At 43.8% G+C, this 18,726-nt stretch overlaps 1 protein-coding gene across 4 annotated transcripts in view; it reads left to right on the top strand.

The window, feature by feature from the left end:
- SIN3B (SIN3 transcription regulator family member B) overlaps positions 1-16,973 on the top strand; it is a 36,620-nt gene extending 19,647 nt beyond the window's left edge. For all 4 annotated transcript variants that reach the window (XM_075903350.1, XM_075903349.1, XM_075903351.1 and 1 more), the window contains 9 exons: positions 355-593; positions 3,661-3,844; positions 4,218-4,812; positions 5,425-5,594; positions 7,358-7,531; positions 8,779-8,871; positions 9,149-9,243; positions 9,748-9,952; positions 13,642-16,973. In XM_075903350.1, the coding sequence (XP_075759465.1) occupies positions 355-593; positions 3,661-3,844; positions 4,218-4,812; positions 5,425-5,594; positions 7,358-7,531; positions 8,779-8,871; positions 9,149-9,243; positions 9,748-9,952; positions 13,642-13,872 (1,986 nt within the window). In that variant the 3' untranslated portion in view covers positions 13,873-16,973. The remainder of the gene's footprint in view (positions 1-354; positions 594-3,660; positions 3,845-4,217; positions 4,813-5,424; positions 5,595-7,357; positions 7,532-8,778; positions 8,872-9,148; positions 9,244-9,747; positions 9,953-13,641) is intronic.
- Positions 16,974-18,726: the final 1,753 nt, after the last annotated feature.

Below are 18,726 nucleotides of genomic sequence, written 5' to 3'. Positions count from 1 at the left end.
CCTGGGGGAAGATGTACAAACAGAATAATGCCACTGGGTGCATCAGGGGAGAGAAATGTTTGAAGAGCTTTATTTACCCCTCATTTTCATGCAGGTAGCTTGATGTCTATTGTGTCATAGAACCCTGCTTTGCCAAGGACCAGTGAAATACAAAATAGGCTTGGGAAATCTGGATGCCAGTTCTACCACTGAGAGTACTGGCAAAGTGCTCCACCTAGTGAGAATCCTCACTGTGGCCCCTGACCCCCAGCCAGTGGACACTGACATACAAGTACGAATCTGAGCATAGGAAAAGAGAGCAGAGACCAGCTGCTGAACCCTTTCTTACATTTTATTGTTTGTGAATTCTAACAGTTGGATGTTGTCTTGGAAACCAATCTGGCCACAATACGCGTGTTGGAGAGTGTTCAAAAAAAGCTGTCTCGGATGTCTCAAGAGGATCAGGAGAAATTCCGATTGGATGATTGTTTGGGAGGAACGTCGGAAGTGATCCAGCGCAGAGCCATCTACCGTATCTATGGTGATAAAGCACCAGAAATTATTGAAAGTCTTAAGAAAAATCCGGTTACTGCAGTCCCTGTAGTTTTAAAAAGGTAACTCATCTATAATTTCTATGTAATTAGCCAATATAGTCTTCGAAAGCTTGTTTCTGAAGTTACTTATTTTCATTTCTTAGGACTCTAATGCAGAACAGTGGAGAGCAATTAATGTAATATCTTTAAAAAATCACTTCCGTTAAAGGTCACAAAGGTATTAACTGACTCTTAGCCCAATTTGAGAAGAATTTAAACGAAACAAATTATGACAATGTGCTGTTCTTGTATTAACAGTATGTATGTTTCAGTAGAAAATAAGACACTGTGAGCTTTGTGGTTGATGTGTAATATGGGGATAACTGTAACATAATTGTGGCTTCTCCCGCCATGGAAATTATTACATTTTTTACATTTATTTTATAAATAAACCAAGCTATTTCTTTGGTTCTTTGGGGTTTTACCATTTTTTGGTTTCAGTGTGGATTCCTTGTCAAATAGCTTTCTGTATTAATGTAGACCTCTAAAAATACATTTTAAAATTAAAGACTGTATCTGCAAAAACAAGGAATCTGTTGCATCTTAAAAATTAATGTATTTATTTGTGCATAGGCTTTCATGAGTAAAAAAACACATGCAACCGATGAAGTGTTTTTTACCTACAAAACTTATGTCCAAATAAATCCATCAGTCTTTAAGATGTCACAGAACTCCTCATTGTTTTGAAAATTAAACTTTTTTTTTCAAGTTTTCCCTTTGTAGGAGGCATTATTTAGCGAGTGTTCATAATTAATTGAAAAGCTAATTGGGTAAAAAGTTTCAGATGCTTTTGGTATGAACACATCTATGCTTTTTAATTTAGTCTAATAGTTTCTATAAGATATCATTTCTAGTGCATGACAATCAATTGTTTCACACCATTTCCAACATAGGCATGCGCAGGGGGTGTGCCCAGGCACACCCTTATGTCTCAAAAACAAATGTGGCTTTGCGTTTTGTTTTAATTGCATGATACGCTCTTAAGTTTAGTTGTTAATTTAAAAAAAATTAAGTTTAGTTAAGTTTTAGTTTTTTGTTTGTTTGAATAAAAATAATGTTCTTTATGATTGAGTATTCAATAAATTTTCGCCTTTTAAAAAAAAAATTCCCTAGGTGCACACCTTAATGAAGTGTGCTGCGCATGCCTATGATCCCCAACCTTGTAAATTCTTTGCGCTTGCACTTTATTGCTGTGTAATGGAGCCATGATAGGGACTCCCATCGGTATGGTTATGTTCATCCCAAGCTTACTGAGAAAAGCTCCTTTCTGCATTAAAACATCTCTTTCATCTCATTTAGAGGAAGCGAGGATTTTTTTTTGAAAATATGAGATTAATTGGACATGCCATTTCAAATGAGACTTTGAAATAGGAGGGGGAGAGGAAGATCTCTTTTTAAAAAAAAAGTCTATTTTTTGGTCCAATCATAACTGAAAAACAGATTCATGGTTTAATCCTCGCGGAGAACCAGCACATGAGTTAACCAAGTTGTATTCCAAATAAGGATGTTAAAATGTGGTTAATTGACTAGGTGATAGGCACTTCCACATTGCTCCTTTGAAATGTACAAGAGTCCCTGCTGGGGCTCTTGTACATGTCAAAGGAGGAATGTGGAACTCCGCATACAGCCGGAGGCCAGTGGGAAGTCCTGCTGCCTCAGGGCTGCACGCGGGTGCCTTCTTTGAAATTCACCAGAGTCCCCAGCAGGGGCTCTTGTGCATTTCAAAGCTATGGAGCCCGGGATCAGCAGGGGACTCTGAGTCCCCCACTGACTCTGGGCTCCATGATACAGGATCTTCTGGATTCTGGGGAAATGCCGCTGGAGCCCGGGAGCTCCCCGTGGTATTTCCCAGGAACCCGGGGTCAGCTGGGAACTCTGGGCTGTAGGAGGAGTTCCGCATTCCTCCTTTGAAATGTACAAGTGCCTGTTGACTAGTCAACAAACTATCCGATAAGCAAATGATTATCAGATAGTTGATTAGTCTTTAACATCCTTAATTCCAAAGGTGTGGTGGTGCAACAGAGGATCTCTGCATGTGGTACAGCAGTGTTACACCCTATACCATTACATAACCAGTGCCATGTCATCTAAACTTGCATTTTTAACAGGAGGTTTTTCTTCCCATTTCTCTCCTAAAAGCCTCCACATGCTAGGTTTCAGCAACCTGTAGTGTTTTCCCTTTCAAATGATAATTAAAATTAAGCCATCAGCATGTATTTTAAAAAGAAGAAAAAAATCAGTCCTACCCTCCAGTTATTCTCTTCCTGGTGCCTGACCTCTTTTCTTTTCTCATCCCTAATTGCTAAGTCTCCTGCTCTGAATCTTGGCTTCTGGCAGCCAGCAGCTTGGGACAGCCACCATCTGTAGCATCTTTATGCACCACTTTCTAGACCCTGCCGTGTCTCAACTTTTTTAATGTCCATGAGGAAAATTTAGCTCTGCCCCTCATTTCTGAGCTAGTTCCACTTCCCAGCATTTCTAGCTGGTCAGATAGAATCTTTGTATGTAAGATGGAAATGGTTGGGTCCCAGGAGATCTCCACCTAAGAAAAGTGTACCGGGAAAAGGATGGTAGCGGTAGGGTAGGAGTGGGGAACCCAAGGCCTGGGGGTCGGATGTGGCCCCAGATTGCCTGTATCCGGCCCCCAATGCTCAGGGTTACCCCCCAGCATTGGGGAGCCTGTGTTGGTGCTCCAGCCCCACCACTATCCTCCCACAGGGCTGGAGCATTCAAAAGTCTACTAACCTGCGTCCTCTCAGGCTCTAGTGTATGAGGGGAATGTGAAGAATGTCTTTCCCCTTCTCAGTCAGGGGCTGCTTCAGTGAGGGATTATTTGGTGTGTGTGTGTGTGTGTGGGGGGGGTGTTTAATTTGTTTGCGTCTCCCTTGTGTGTGGCCCCTGATTGATTTTTCTATGGGTCAGTGGACCCCAACCCCAAAAAGGTTCCCCACCCTGCCGTAAGGTGTTGACATTTCTACTGTGGATTGCTTGAGTTCCTGGCACCGAATATGTTTTTTCAACTGCAATATTGTATTTTCCCAGGCATAATATTTACCAGATTTCAAAGGGTCTATTCTGTATTGTGTAGGTTGAAAGCAAAAGAGGAGGAATGGCGGGAAGCCCAACAGGGTTTCAATAAGATCTGGCGGGAGCAGTATGAGAAGGCGTATTTAAAGTCACTGGACCATCAGGCCGTCAACTTCAAACAAAATGACACCAAAGCCCTGCGCTCCAAGAGCTTGCTGAATGAGATTGAGAGTGTCTATGATGAGGTATATATATTAGCGAACAATCAACTCTGTCTTTTAAAAATGTTGTGTTATGGTAATGCCCAGAATTTCAGATCAGTATTGGGTCCCCATTGTGATGAGCTCTGTACAAACACAGAGGAAGACATCATCCCTATCCCGAAGAGCTCATAATTTATAATGACAAGAGTGAGTGAGAAGAAGTCTTGAAAATTATTTATAATGTGTAGATAAGAATGTAAGAGAAATAGCATATGTAATAACATAAATATCTCCTTTCCTTGCCTGCCCTCCAGTCTAGCCATCAACACGTGGCTAATTCTTTGTGTGTGTTGTGGCAGGAATGGCTCTTGAGAATGGGTTGGAAGGATCTTACTTGTTCGTCTCTTGGTTGCAGCATCAGGAACAGCATTCGGAGGGGGGAAGTGCCACCGCAAATGAGCCTCACCTTATCTTCATCTATGAGGATAAACAGATTCTGGAAGATGCAGCTTCACTCATTAGCTACTATGTGAAACGACAGCCCACTATCCAGAAGGAAGATCAGGCAACTATCCGGCAAATAGTGCATCATTTCGTACCCGAGCTGTTTTTTTCTCAGCTCCCTGACCACAGTATTTCTGAAGAGTCAACTGATGAGGATAGAGAAAACCATCAGGGACAGAACCTGGACACTCCTGATCTACGAAAGAAACGTGTGCCTGGGCCTCCAAGCGCCTCTCTGGAGGAGAAGCCTGGCTTCTGTGATGCCACTGCTGCTGAGCTTCACAAAACTCTTGATGATGTTTACAGTCTGTTCTTTGCCAATAATAACTGGTATTTCTTCCTCCGTCTTCACCAGACTCTCTGTTCAAGGCTCTTAAAGATTTATCGTCAGGCTCAGAAGCAGCTTATAGAGTATCGGACTGAAAAGGAGAGAGAGAAACTCCTCTGTGAGGGAAAGAAAGAAAAGTCCAATGATCCAGCCATGGAACTGAGATTGAAACAACCAAGTAAGAATATTTTGTAGTTAGGAAACTATTTTTCTGTTAGCATTGTGAGTGTCTTATGCAGAGGACACTTGCATCTCAGTGATTGGGACCAGCTGGCACAAATATATGAGATACAGAAATCTTTCCAGTGTCTGAGAATTATAGATTCATAACTAATGTTACCTGCATCTATTGAACTGGGACAGTTAGGGGATAACTTACATGCCAAAGAACACCTCTTTGTTAATTTAGAGCTCTAAAAGTCCATTAGCTGCTATACAATATATGCCTTTCTATATAAGTATTTCTAGACCATGGGAAAATACAGTTATGAAGTGTCTTGGAGTATGTTGCTTAAATTTAAAATACATATGCATGCAGGAGAGTTGAGTCTGTCACTGGGGCAATGCCTATTTCAGACAATCACACTGTTCTCATGGGCTCTTATGGGTTCTGTCAGTGGCACCTGGAAAGATGTGGTTGGTGCAGCAGTTGAAGAGTTTTGCTTGTGTCTAAAAATATTCTGTGTGTCAAATGTCGTAGATCTAAGAAAGTTATCTCTTCTGTTCCCTGCCCCAGGGGCACATTCTGTCTCTTCTGTGCAGTAAGTGACTGCTGTTTTCTCCTGCCCAGGTGAGGTGGAGTTGGAGGAATACTACCCAGCATTTTTGGATATGGTGAGAAGTTTGCTGGATGGGAACATTGACCCCACACAGTACGAGGACACTTTGAGAGAGATGTTCACTATCCATGCCTACATTGGCTTCACCATGGACAAGCTGGTGCAGAATATTGTCCGCCAGGTAATCATCCCTCAGGTTGTTTCTACAGTGCAGTTTGTGGACACATCCTTGTCTATTGATAAACTGGTCTGTCAGTGTGTATGAGAGAGCTAGTAAAGATTAGAGTAAAGGTTGATCTTAGAGCAGGGTGGGCAGTCATTTTTGATGGGGGGGACACACCAAGATTTTGATAAGTGGTCAAGGGCCTCACTCTTTCACTATATTAATGGAGATGGTGTGTGGTCTCTGGTGGAGGTTGGGTGGAGAAGAGAGATTGGGATAAGGGATTGGGGTGCAAGAGGGTGTTTGGATGAAGGAGGAGGTTGTGACCTAGGGTAGGACTGGAGTGCAGAAGGAGGTGCAGAGTCCAGGAGGAGGCATGGGTACAGGAGAGTATTCTGACCCCAGCAGACTGGGGTGAAGGGCCTGGGAGGGTGTAGGGAGGCAGATGGTTAGAAGGAGGGAGGGACTGGGGTACTAGAGTCAGGCTTTGTCTGGGAGACATGTACCTGGATGGCTCCCAGCCAACATCCCAGCAGGTTCCTCAGCCAGGGTCCCTGCCTTCTACACCCCTGCACTGGCTGTGGAGCTCTGAACACTGTGAGCCTGGAGTGGCAGGAATACTTTGCACTCTGTCCTGCAAACAGGCATCTTGAGCTGTGAGATTGTGCTGAGAGCAGGGGCAGCACCCGAGGCACACAGCACACAGCATTCAGAGAGCTGCTCTTAGCAGTATGTGGGGATGGGACAGGCAGGGAGCCTGGCTGAAATCCTGCAGGCCGGATCTCGTGGCTCGGTGGATCGTATTTTGCCCACCCCGCCTTAGTGACACTTAGAATATATCTCTTGGCAAGACAGGCATTCAGCTCTCTGTTTCACACTCTCTTTCCCTAGCTTAAAAACCCCGAATATTGCAGTTTGAAATAATTGGCATTTGAAAATCTAGTCATGTAGACTTGCAGCTTCTGTAAGCCTCAGTATTCCCTCTTTGGCTAATATAGTACAGTCAGGATTACAGTGTGTCCTGCAAACATAAGAAGCCAAGATTTCTTCTGAGGTGTTTACTCAGTTGTTAGTAGGTGATGGAAAAAAGGCAGAAGAAATAGTCAAAGGAAACAGCTTGCTAAAAACAGGAGAAAAAAGCAGTTTGTGAACTGAAATTCCTGTGGCCAGCCAACTTACAATTACATATGGCATAGATTTCTCTGTTGGTGATACTTGACTGTCCCTACCAGAGCCATTGGGAAGCTTTGATTAGGAGTTGAGTTAGAACAGTGTTTCTCAAAGAGGTCCATGGACCCTTGCTCAGAGACCTGCTACTGAGGCGCTCCAATTTGTTTGTTTACCAGCTCTGCAGCCATGGAGCCTCGCAGCTCCCCTGGGCTGCGGTTTGCCATTTGCAGCCAAGGGGAACTGTGGGAAGCGGCGTGACCTGGGCCACAGCTCCCCATGGCTCCCTTTGGCTACAAACGACAAACTATAGCCAATGGGAGCTGCGAGGCTCCATGGTTGTGGAGCCAATAAGTAAACAAACGGGAGTGGCCCGGTAGCAGCTTTCTCAGAGTGGGTGTGATGACCAGTTTGAGAAACACATAAGAGGGTTCACACTTACCATATTAACCAGCTCTCTGTTACCTGTTTAGTAATGAGATGTTTAAAGAAATGCTTTAAGACTTGACTGCCCTTTGCTCCTTCTGTTACATTCATTGCAAAATGGGGGGGGGGAGGGTGGGGGCAGAGGTAAGACTAAAAAGTTGCTAACCCCCTTTTTCTCTTGATAATAGCTTCACCATCTTGTGAGTGATGATATCTGCCTGAAGGTTGTGGAGCTCTACTTGAGTGAGAGAAAACATGGCGCTGCTGGAGGCAACCTGTCCTCCCGATGTGTCCGGGCAGCCAAGGAGACCAGCTATCAGTGGAAGGCTGAACGCTGCATGGCAGATGAGAATTGCTTCAAGGTGAGAGTTTGCTTAATGGGAATTACCTGACACCGAATGGAGTGGTGCAGGTGGCAGCAGGCTGATGCTCTCCAGATATCCTCACTCCTAAGAAATGAGCCGAATCCTGTTACTTAGTGCCAGGGGAGTTACATTTATCTCTTGGCTCAGACAGTATCTTTGTAATTCCTAGCCACAGAGTCTGTGACCCAAGCGTCTGTCAGAGAGTTTGCTCGTATTAGACACACGGGAAGCCTTTCAGTGAAGGAACTATCTGAATAGTAACATCTTAAAGGCAAGTAGCACAAATAAGACACAGCCCTTTCCTGACAGGGCAGCAGGCGAGGAGAGCTGAAAGGACAGGCAGCATGAATGCTAGCTGCACTTAGACCTAGGCGTGTCTAGAAGTGTGTGCTGAGTGTCAGTGGCAGGATTAGAGTTGGAAGTCTTTGTGGACAGTGAATTTCAAGAAAGGTTTTAAATGAGGATGTTAGAGATCGTTAATGTAATAATTGTATAAGTACACCAAATCTTAGCAGTTACACGATTATTCAATGGGCCTTGGGGTGGGCAGCCAGTGCGCTCCTGGCCCCACTCCCAGGGACCGCTCTGCGCTACTGCCTGTGTATCAGAGGCAGCAGTGTGGGGTGGCAGGCGGAAACTGTTTTTTATACAGAGACAGCAAGGGGGAGAGCGGGGGGATAAATCATATGGTTTATTGGTTTATCAATTAAAGGACTGTACACTAACATCCCTAATTTAAATGTGGACAGATGGAGTCTTTCTGCAGAGGGCCAAGCAGGCTGGTTCAGAGAGGGCTGGAGAAGCAGAGGGAGGATAATGGAGCACCTGTCTGTCTTGGAGGGCGATGAGTCAGGAAGAAACTGGAAGGAAGGATGGAGCTTTGTTCTGATGTATTGAGTTTGAGGAGTTACTGAGCCAAGAGGTGGATGGGGCAGGTAGAGTAGCAGACTTCAGAAAAGGAGGAAATCCCCAGAATGAGCTTGAGAGATGAAGGGACATCTGTATAATGATGGTATTGAAAGCCATTATATCTCCAAGACACAGGGGGGTGGATAAAAGGAGAAAGTGGAAGCAAGAATTGAGCCTAAGTTTCTGTGTGGCCAGCCATCAGGGTAACATGTTGTATATTCACTTCCAATCTGTCATGTTCAGCTGGATTTCTGTGAAAATTCAGCAGGCTGATCTGGGCTCCTGCTAGCTCTGGAGGTGCCAGGTGATTTTCCCCGTTTCTCACTTCATTACAGGTTATGTTTCTTCAAAGGAAAGGGCAGGTGATAATGACCATTGAGCTACTAGACACAGAAGAAACCCAAACAGAAGATCCTGTGGAGGTTCAGGTAATTAAGATGCAAGGGATACCTCTGTGGCACTGGCAAGGGAGGCTGTCAGGTATGGCTTTCCTAGGAAAATGACTATATTTGGGGTAGAACATGTGGTGGACTGTGTGTCATTCATAGAGGCTGCTGATACAGAACTGGATTTAAATGCAAATTGTCTTGGGGTGGTTGGGTTAGGTATAGGCAGCTTTAAAAGCAGCCTGGATATATGCTTTTAGGGCAACTAAGTGTATTCTGACTGGGGAGATATGACTTGGACGTGGTCTTTCTTGTGTAGCACTTGGCTAACTACATGGAACAGTACGTTGGGGTGGAGGGCGTCCCAAACAACCAGAATGATGGCTTCTTACTGAAACCGGTTTTTCTGCAAAGGTGAGCTCTCCCCCGGGGTCTTGCCCGCAACAGCTGGCTCTGCTGTTACCCTCTGTATTGAGGTTATTTTGGTTCTATTCCTGGCCTGCATGGAAGAGTCCCTTATAATTGTATTCCTCTTGCACCTTCCGTCCTTAACACTTCCAAACTAATATACTGTATACACTGTTCCAGGCAAATACAGGCACCTCTGGACTGCACCCCGCACAAGGGCAGTACGGGCAGCATTCCGGTTTTCACAGAATACAGTGTGTGCAATAAAAGAGAGTAGTACTATCTTCTAAGCAATCCCTCTTTTAGGGGGAATTTAAGGCCTAATCCTTCTGTGCTTCATCACGAAACTGTGCCAAGCTTGGGGGTAGGGAGATGGTGTGGAAGCAAAGTTCCTGAGAAGAGCCAGTCATAGAAATGTGAAGTTCATGCTGTGACCTTTTGTGACTAGGAGTGTGGAAGTTGAGTGGACAGGGATTTAAAATTATTTCATAATACTTGTTTTTGTTCTAGGAACCTTAAAAAATTCCGCAAGTGGCAATGCAAGCAAGTGAGAGCTCTGCGGAGTGAAGTCAAGAGCTCCTGGAAGAGACTGATTGGTGTGGAAAGTGCATGCAACATGGACTGCAGATTCAAGCTTAACACCCACAAAATGATGTTCATCATGAACTCTGAGGATTACATGTACAGGCGGGGGACTCTTTCCCGAGCCAAGCAGGTGCATGTCCTGTTTTTCTCTCTACAGCTCAGGCACTGGTAGAGATGGGGAACTTGAGCTACGAGAACTGCAGTGACAGGAGTCTTGTGAACATAAGAACAGCCAGGCTGAGTCAGACCAAAAGTCTATCTAGCCCAGTATCCTGTCTTCCGACAGTGGCCAATACCAGATGTCCCAGAGGGAGTGAACAGAACAGACAATCTTCAAGCAATCCCTCTCCCGTCATCCTTTCCCAGCCTCTGACAGAGACTAGTGACATCATTGCTACGCTTCCTGGCTAATAGCTATTGATGGACCTAACCTCCATGAATTCATCTAGTTCAGGATTTCCCAGCCTATGGGTCGGGACCCAAATATGGGTCACCATTACATTTCAAAAGGGTCGCTAGGTGTCTCCCCAGGTGGCTCTTAAGGAGCCTTCACACATTTTTTGAATTGCCCTTGGTCACCTAGTCACCAAGTTTGAATTTTCAAAATGGGTCTCCATCTGGAAAAGGTTGGGAGCCACTGATCTAGTTCTTTGTTGAACCCTGTTCAAGTCCTGGTCTTCACAACCTCCTCTGACAAGGAGTTCCATGAGTTGACTGTGCTTTGTGTGAAGAAAAACTTCCTTTTGTTTATTTTCAGCCTATTACCTATTAATTTCATTTGGTGACCCCTAGTTCTTATGGGAACAAGTAAATAACTTTTCTTTATTCACTTTTTCCACACCAGTCATGATTTCATAGCCCTCTATCATATCCCCCTTTTCTAAGCTGAAAAGTCAGTCTTTTCTTCATATGGGACCCGTTCCAAACCCCTAATCATTTTCTTTCCCTTTTCTGAACCTTTTCCAATGCCAATATATCTTTTTTGCGATGAGGTGACCACATCTATACACAGTAATCAAGATGTGGGTGTACCATGGTTTTATATAGAGGCAATAAGATATTCTCTATCTTATTTTCTATCCCTTTTTTAATGATTCCTAACATTGTGTTTGCTTTTTTGACTGCTGCTGCACATTGAGTGGATGTTTTCAGAGAATTATCTACAATGACTCCAAGATTTCTCTCTTGACTAGCTAAATTAGCCCTGGATGTATAGTTGGGATTGGTTTTTTTTTCTATGTGCATTACTTTACATTTATGAAAATTAAATTTAGTTTTCCATTTTGTTACCCAGTCACTTAGTTTTGTGAGATCTTTTTGAAGCTCTTCACAGTCTGCTTTTGTCTGTCTATCTTGAGCAGTTTATTATCATCTGCAGATTTTGCCACCTCACTGTTTACCCCTTTCTCCAAATCCTTTATAAATAGGTTGAATAGGATTGATCCCAGTACGGACCCGTGGGGTGGTCCTCTCTCCATTCTGAAAACTTACCATTTATTCCTACTCTTTGTTTCCTGACTTTTAACCACTTATCAGTCCATGAGAGGACCTTCCCTCTTATCCCATGACAACTTACTTTACTTAACAGCCTTTGGTGAGGGACCTTGTCAAAGGCTTTCTGGAAATCTAAATACACTATATCTACTGGATCCCTCTTGTCCACGTGTTTGTTGACCCCTTCAAAGAACTCTAGTAGATTAGTAAGGCATGATTTCCCTTTACAGAAAATGTTGACTTTTCCCCAGCAAATTATGTTCATCTGTGTGTCTGAAAATTTTATTCTTTACTATAGTTTCAACTAATTTGCCCAGTTCTGATGTTGGACTTACTGATCTGTAATTGCCAGGATCACCTTTAGAGCCCTTTTTAAATATTGGTGTTACATTAGCTATCTTCCAGTCATTGGGTTTAGAAGCTGATTTAAAGGATAGGTTACAAACCACAGTTAATAGTTCTGCAGTTTCCCATTTGAGTTCTTTCAGAACTCTTGGGTGAATGCCGTCTGGTCCTGGTGACTTGTTACTGTTAAATTTATCAGTTTGTCCCAAAACCACCTTTAATGACACCACAGACTGGGACAATTCCTCAGATTTGTCACCTAATAAGAATGACTCAGGTTTGGGAATCTCCCTAACATCCTTAGCCATGAAGACCAAAGCAAATAATTAATTTCATTTCTACACAATAACTTTATCGTCTTTGCGCACTCCTTTGGTGTCTTGATCGTCCGGGGCCCCACTGGTTGTTTAGCCGGCTTCTTGCTTCTGATGTACTTAAACATTTTGCTATTACTTTTTGGTTTTTGGGTAGTTGTTTTTCAAACTCCTATTTGGCTTTTCTTATTATATTTTTACACTTAATTTGATAGAGTTTATGTTCCTTTCTATTTTTCTCACTAGGATTTAACTTCCACTTTTTAAATGATGCCTTTTTATCTCTCACTGCTCCTTTTATTTGGTTGTAAAGCCATGATAGCACTTTTTTGATTCTCTTAGTGTTTTTACATTTGGGGTATACATATAAGTTGGAGCTCCTCTATTATGGTGTCTTTAAAAAGTTTCCTTTCAGCTTGCAGGGATTTTACTTTTGGCATTGTACCTCTTAATTTCTATTCGGCTAACCTCCTCATTTTTGTGTAGTTCCCCTTTCTGAAATTAAATGCCACAGTGTTGGACTGCTGAGGTGTTTTTCCCACCACAGGGATGTTAGATTTTATCACATTATGGTCACTATTTCCAATATTTACCCCTTGGACCAGATCCTGTGCTCCACTTAGGACTAAATCAAGAATTGCCTCTCCCCTTGTGGGTGCCAGAACCAGATGCCCCAAGAAGCATTCATTTAAGGTATCAAGAAATTTTACCTCTGCACCCTGTCCTGAGGCGATGTGTACCCAGTAAATATGGGGATAGTTGAAATGTCCCACTGTTATTGAGTTATTTTTATTTTGATAGCCTATCTAATCTCCCTTAGCATTTCATAGTCACTGTCCTGATCAGGTGGTCGATAATATATCCCTACTACTATATTCTTATTATTAGAGCATGGAATTACTACCCATGGAGAGTCTATGGAACATTTTGATTAATTTAAGATTTTTACTTAATTTGATTTTTCTTTCATGTATAATGCCACTCCCCCAACTAGCACCTTGTCTTCTGATGTATTTTTACCCTGGTACAGCTGTGTCCCATTGATTGTCCTCATTCCACTAAGTTTCTGTGATGCCTGTTATATCAATATCCTCCTTTTGTGGCTGTATTCCTACAGACTGCTCTCTAGAGTCACATCTCCCCAGTGATTGAAATAGCAGAGGAACTGGTAAATGCTGCAGACTGTAGTTTACAGGCCATAGCTCTGTCTCCCAAGTGACACTAGAAGATAGTTCCATGGCAGGTACAAGAGATATGTGCTCCTCTGATTGATTGTTTTAAAGCATAAATGTCTCAGGGCTTGTCTTAACTACACAGTGGATCCATGCTGCAGCAATTGATCCATTGGTGGTTGATTTATTGTGTCTGCTTAGACATGATAAATCAACTTCCAAGCGCTCTCCTGGAGACTGCAGTACTCCATCAGGACGAGAAGAGTAGCCGAATCGACAGGAAAGCAGCCCCGCCAACCTTACCACATAGAAGACACAATAGTAAGGATGACAACTTCAACTATGCTGTTCATGAACTTGAAGTTGTTTAGCTAAGAACAACTGGGGGGGGGGAAAGGAGGGAGTACTATAGTGTAGACTAGGCCTCAATGTCCAAAGAGCCGAAAACTTTTCCCCTATGAGTCTTTTAGTAACCTTTACTGTCCTTGTCTCAGGTGCAGCCCATGGTTCTGCTCAAACACCACCAACAGTTTGAAGAGTGGCACAGCAGGTGGCTCGAAGAGCATGTTACTGTAGAGGCAACAGAACTGGTTCAAGACTGGCTAATGGGTGATGAGGACGAGGACATGGTCCCATGCAAAACAACTTGTGAGACAATGAATGTGCATGGAGTCCCTGTGAATAGATACAGAGTTCAATACAGTCGCCATCCAGCCTCACCATGAGGAGAGACTCAGCCATGTGACCATGCCAAGCAGGAGCTTTGCCGGCAAAACACTTTTACTCTGAGAATAGCGGTGGAATGCTATGTATGTATTAATGATATTTATCCAAACAGCATTTTAATTTGGGTTATGATGTATTTTCCATATGGCATAGAATTGTCTCCTAGCGGTGTGATCCTCCAGGCTGTGTCGTCGTGCAGAGTTCTAAAGCCATTCCTGAAAGAGAGCTCTTAGCATTGCCACTTTGTACAGTCACTTTGTAGCTTCAGGCCTACCACAAGCAAGCTGGTGTGGGAAGGGCTGAGTAAGGTGAGGTGACTACGTGGGAGACGCTGAGTGCACAGCTCTAGAAGAGCTGTTAATGACTGCTGCATTAAAGGGACAGAGTAGCTGGGGTGGCTGAGTGAGCTGTGTGCTCTACCCAGTATAGAGCATGATGGGTGCTAGAGCTGGCACTGGCAGCTGCTTCTTCTTTTGGAAGTGTTTAATGTTTCATGTCCCTGTGCATTTCATGCCATGCCTCAGTCTGTAGAACTTCTTATAACCCCTCAGTGCCGGTGGGCCCAGAGCACCTGGCTTTGCCATGGGCTGCGGGTTATCAGTTGCATTATCTGTTCGAACTAATGAAGCTATGAATGCCGTGAGCATTACTGCTGCTATGGTGGGGAAATGTCAAATCCTGAGACATCAGGGAGGGAAGTGAGACCTTTGAATTTTAAAGCGGCTAGGTTGGGCAAAGGTTTCAGAGCAGGTGCTCATCAGAAATGGCTCCATAGGCTGCAGTGCTGAGTCCAGGCACATCCTCTACCTTTGCAGAGAATTCTGTATTTGGCTTCCCTGTCAATCTTTATAAAACTGTCACCCTGCAATATCCTGCTTTCTCATGTCAGGCGCTGCTTGAAGTTGGAATAAAATCCACGAGGGGTTTTGTTTGTTTTGTGTGCTGATTGACAGCCCCTGGAACTGTGTTTTGCAGACACTTCGTTTTCACTGGGTGCATCCAGGATCCCTCGGTACTTCAGGAATAGTCACACTTACAAAGAGGATCAGTAGATGGAGCTCTTAAAGCATGTTTGTTTTGCCTTGGAGAACTTCCTAGATACTGGTGTCTTGCTGGTACCTCTACAAGACGCTCTTTTACAGTGACACACTGAAGTATGTATTCAGGGGAGGATTCTGTCCAGGTGTAAGTGTAAACAAGCTATTCCACTGGCACTTTCTATGCCTCGCCCTGAATTCTGCGCCCCCCCAACACAAAAACCCATCCACGAACCTCTGAACCATACAGAACTCTACATTCATCTTCTGACTTAAACCTATCAAGAGGACTAGTAAGTTCAGAGTCAGGGCAGCCCTGCAAGCCCATCGTGATTTGATTTCACTTGTGTGTTGCAGGAACCTGGAATAGCACATAATCCTGTGTAAAATAGATTTGCCTCATGACACCATGTAACTTCCTTTCAATCCTGACGCAAGGTGTCCTGACCTTTGTTTCTGTGATTATATATAGGGATGTAAGTCAACACACTAGTTGACTAGTCGCTTCCCCCCACCTTGCTACCTCATCAGAAAGAGGCGGGGGGAGGGGAGAGCGGATGCAGGGGGAGCCAACTTAAAAGCTGGTTCCCTCCAGCTCCGTGGAAGGGACGGGGAGCAGCAGTGGCATTCCACCTCTGAAATGTACAAGAATCTCTGCTGAGGCTCTTTTGGATTTCCAAGCGGAAGAACCCGCATGGAGCCTGCGGCCAGTGGGGGACTTTGAACCCCAGCAGAGGGCTCTTGTGCATTTCAAAGCTTGAAATGTCGCATGGAGCCCAGGGCCAGCGGGCAGTCCCCTGCTGACTCTGGGCTCCATGCAGCGTGTACGCTTTGAAATACACTGGGGCTCTTGTACGTTTCAAAGCGGAAGCGCCCACATGGAGCTGGGGTCAGGGGAGAACTCCTTGCTGGCCCCTGGCTCCACGTGCTTTTTAATCTTTGAAGAGCCCCTGCTGGGGGCCATACGTTTCTGAGGCGGAACTCCGCGTGGCACTTCTTCTTCATTTTGAAGAGGAAGTGCCCTTATTGACTAATCGAATAGTCGACGGAAATTCCATCGACTATTCAGTTAGTTGATTAATCTAATTTTAACATCCCTAGTTATAAAATATGGTTATAATTTCTGCTGGATCCAAGTAGCAGCCTGTGGGAGTTGTGCTGTTTACCCCACTGATCCACTTGTCTCTCACAACAGAAGAAATGGGTTATTTTGCACAATTGACCAAAACTGCCAGTTGTTTCTTTTTTGAAAGATAATCTGCGAGTGGGAGGCAGCAAGATTGATATTTTGGCTTTTGTGGCCACATGCACATCCATTGCCAGCGGTTTGCTTTCTTCCACGAACCCAAATTCTCATTGTCTACTGATTCCAGTGGCTGAAATATGAAGGAGATTTTTTCAAAGCCCTTGGCTTGTTTTGGGTAAGGGATGGAACTCTATAAGAAGCTGGGGTAGGTCTGACTAGTGCAATGCCTCTTTTGTCTCCACACAGCCTCAAATGCACCTCAGTCCTATTCAGCTCTCTGCTGTCTCCCAGGAGAGATGACCAACTGTGCCAAATTTTGTTATGGTTTTGTGATAGACAAATGTTTACTAGAAAGTAGGTTGCAACTTGTGGCTTAAAATGCAATTGATTCCAAGCCTCCCAGGGTGCATAAGGCTAATACACGCATGGACCCTGGTCAGTCTCCCTGACATTTTTAAGTGTACTTCAGGTATTTTTAAGCATCCTTATTTTGTAAACCTTAATTTATAATCTGAATGGATTGAGACTTTCATCCTTTACAGCACTATTATCTCAAATGTGATAGTAGCAAATGATGTGAATGAAATAAGTGGGTGGTGCCAATGTGTTTGAGAGAGGCCTGTTAACATTTGAGATTTCAGCCTTTGAATGCTGTGTATCTTCTAGCATGAAATTGATTGAAGAAAGTTTGCTCTTCCATTTTTTGAAGGATATTTGCTTTGGGGCTTGTAATTGCTTTGCCAGCTCTTTGAATGTAGGTTTTTTTAAATATTTATTTGCACATTCAAGTAAAATAAAATATTGATTTTCAAAGTCAGCAGCTCTCACTGAGTTCTCTATTTGAAGTGAATTTAGAGTTGGGGACAGCCTTGAAGACTCATTTGTAACTATAGAATAGCCTGATGATAGACTGTAGAGGTAGGTACAGGACAGCGAGTGCCACTTTGTGATCTAGACATCTGTTTGCCATCACCTGCACAGTTCACTTCATAGGGGCCAACAGACAGTCCTTAGAGGAAATAACAAGGCCATTAGCATCTTGAATGGGTTTTGAGTGATGGAGTAGCAATGACAGCCTCTAGTCTGTTACTAGTACCAACAGTTCCCCTTATTGGATCTCCAGAAAAGGAATCTTTTAATATCTGACTAGCTCTGGTGTGTAGTGGCTGGTGCCTTCAGTATTTGATTTTCCTTGGACTATTCCAAAGGTTTAGATGGTGCCATGTGTAATAAGATGAAGGCCTAAAACATAAACCAATATAGCACAGGCCTGGTTTGAGGCCTAGCTAACAATGGACAAAACATGGCTAACATGAAGCTAAGCAGTGAGAAAGAGGCAGACCCCTGCTCACAAAACTTGGCAGAAACAGGTCTGAGTGCAAAACACTAATTGCTAATACGCCCAGGTGCAGAACAATAATTGGAACTGGTCATAAGTTGAAATCACATAGTACTCAAAAAAGACCCTGGTACTCATTCCTCACAGATACAGACCCAGGTTCAGGAAAGTGTCTAAAATGACAGCATGATGGATAGAGGTGATCTAATCATGAGGCACAGGGTGATGGGTAGTATCTAAGTAGCATCAGAGGGTGGCAGCCTGATACATCAGCAGTGAGGTGTGATTGTTTGTATCTGTATATAAAGAAGTGTGGAGGGGGAAAGGGAGACAGTCTTTGTATGACCTAGTGAGCAGTGGAAATTTTCCACTGATTGAGCCATTCCATTGTGGCAAGTACATATGTGTAGTGGTTCAGCAGAATCTCCTGACAAGTGTTACCGTACTTCGCTTAACAGTAAACCTGGCCTGGCACCTTTGATCCTTATCTGGTTTGTGGTCTTTGGGAGTCCTCTTGGGGTCTGCTCATTGAACACACACACAAGCAGCCTTCTGGTTATCATCATCGACGAAGCCAGAGACCTGTGAGGACACCACAGCAGTAAATCCTCCTAACAACGCCATGGTTTCTGGGTTTCATTTTCTAGTGCCAGTGAAAAGTGGAAGCATTATTCAGTTTTAAATACTATGGCCAGTATTCAGAGAGAGCTGGGGGCATGCAACCCATCTAAAAATCAGGCCACCTCTTGAAGTATTAGATGATTTAGGTTCCTAAGACTAAATCCCCCAAGCTTGAACATCTCTGTTGTTGTCTGCATGAATAAAACATCACCATGAAAAAGATTAATGCAATCCTAGAATGCAGCAGGTACTATATTTCCAGAAGAAATATAGAAGTGTTACTATTGTATAATGGGATCTCCCCCCTCATCTGCAATACTGTGTGCAATTCTGATCTTCCATATTTAAGAGAGATCAATTCTTCTTTGAGAGATGTCGCTGGGGGTGCTCCACAGCAGGTGTCACCCAGCACCACAGAGTGGATTCTTCCTAGCAGTGCATTGTGGGCTGCGCACGGTACTGTCCAGCACTACTGTGCATGCGCAGCCACCCTCCCCTCAGTTCCTTCATAGCGTCTCTGGCTCAAGACAGACCTCTGCAGTGCTCTTCATTCCTCTAACGTTCTCTGTAGATAAATAGATTAGTTAACTCCAAGTTCTCCGTAGTTGTT

Source organism: Pelodiscus sinensis, chromosome 19 (genome assembly GCF_049634645.1).
Source record: "Pelodiscus sinensis isolate JC-2024 chromosome 19, ASM4963464v1, whole genome shotgun sequence".
Classification (NCBI taxonomy): domain Eukaryota; kingdom Metazoa; phylum Chordata; order Testudines; family Trionychidae; genus Pelodiscus; species Pelodiscus sinensis.
The sequence above is the reverse complement of the archived record's forward strand: the minus strand, read 5'-3'. Positions and strand labels throughout refer to the sequence as shown.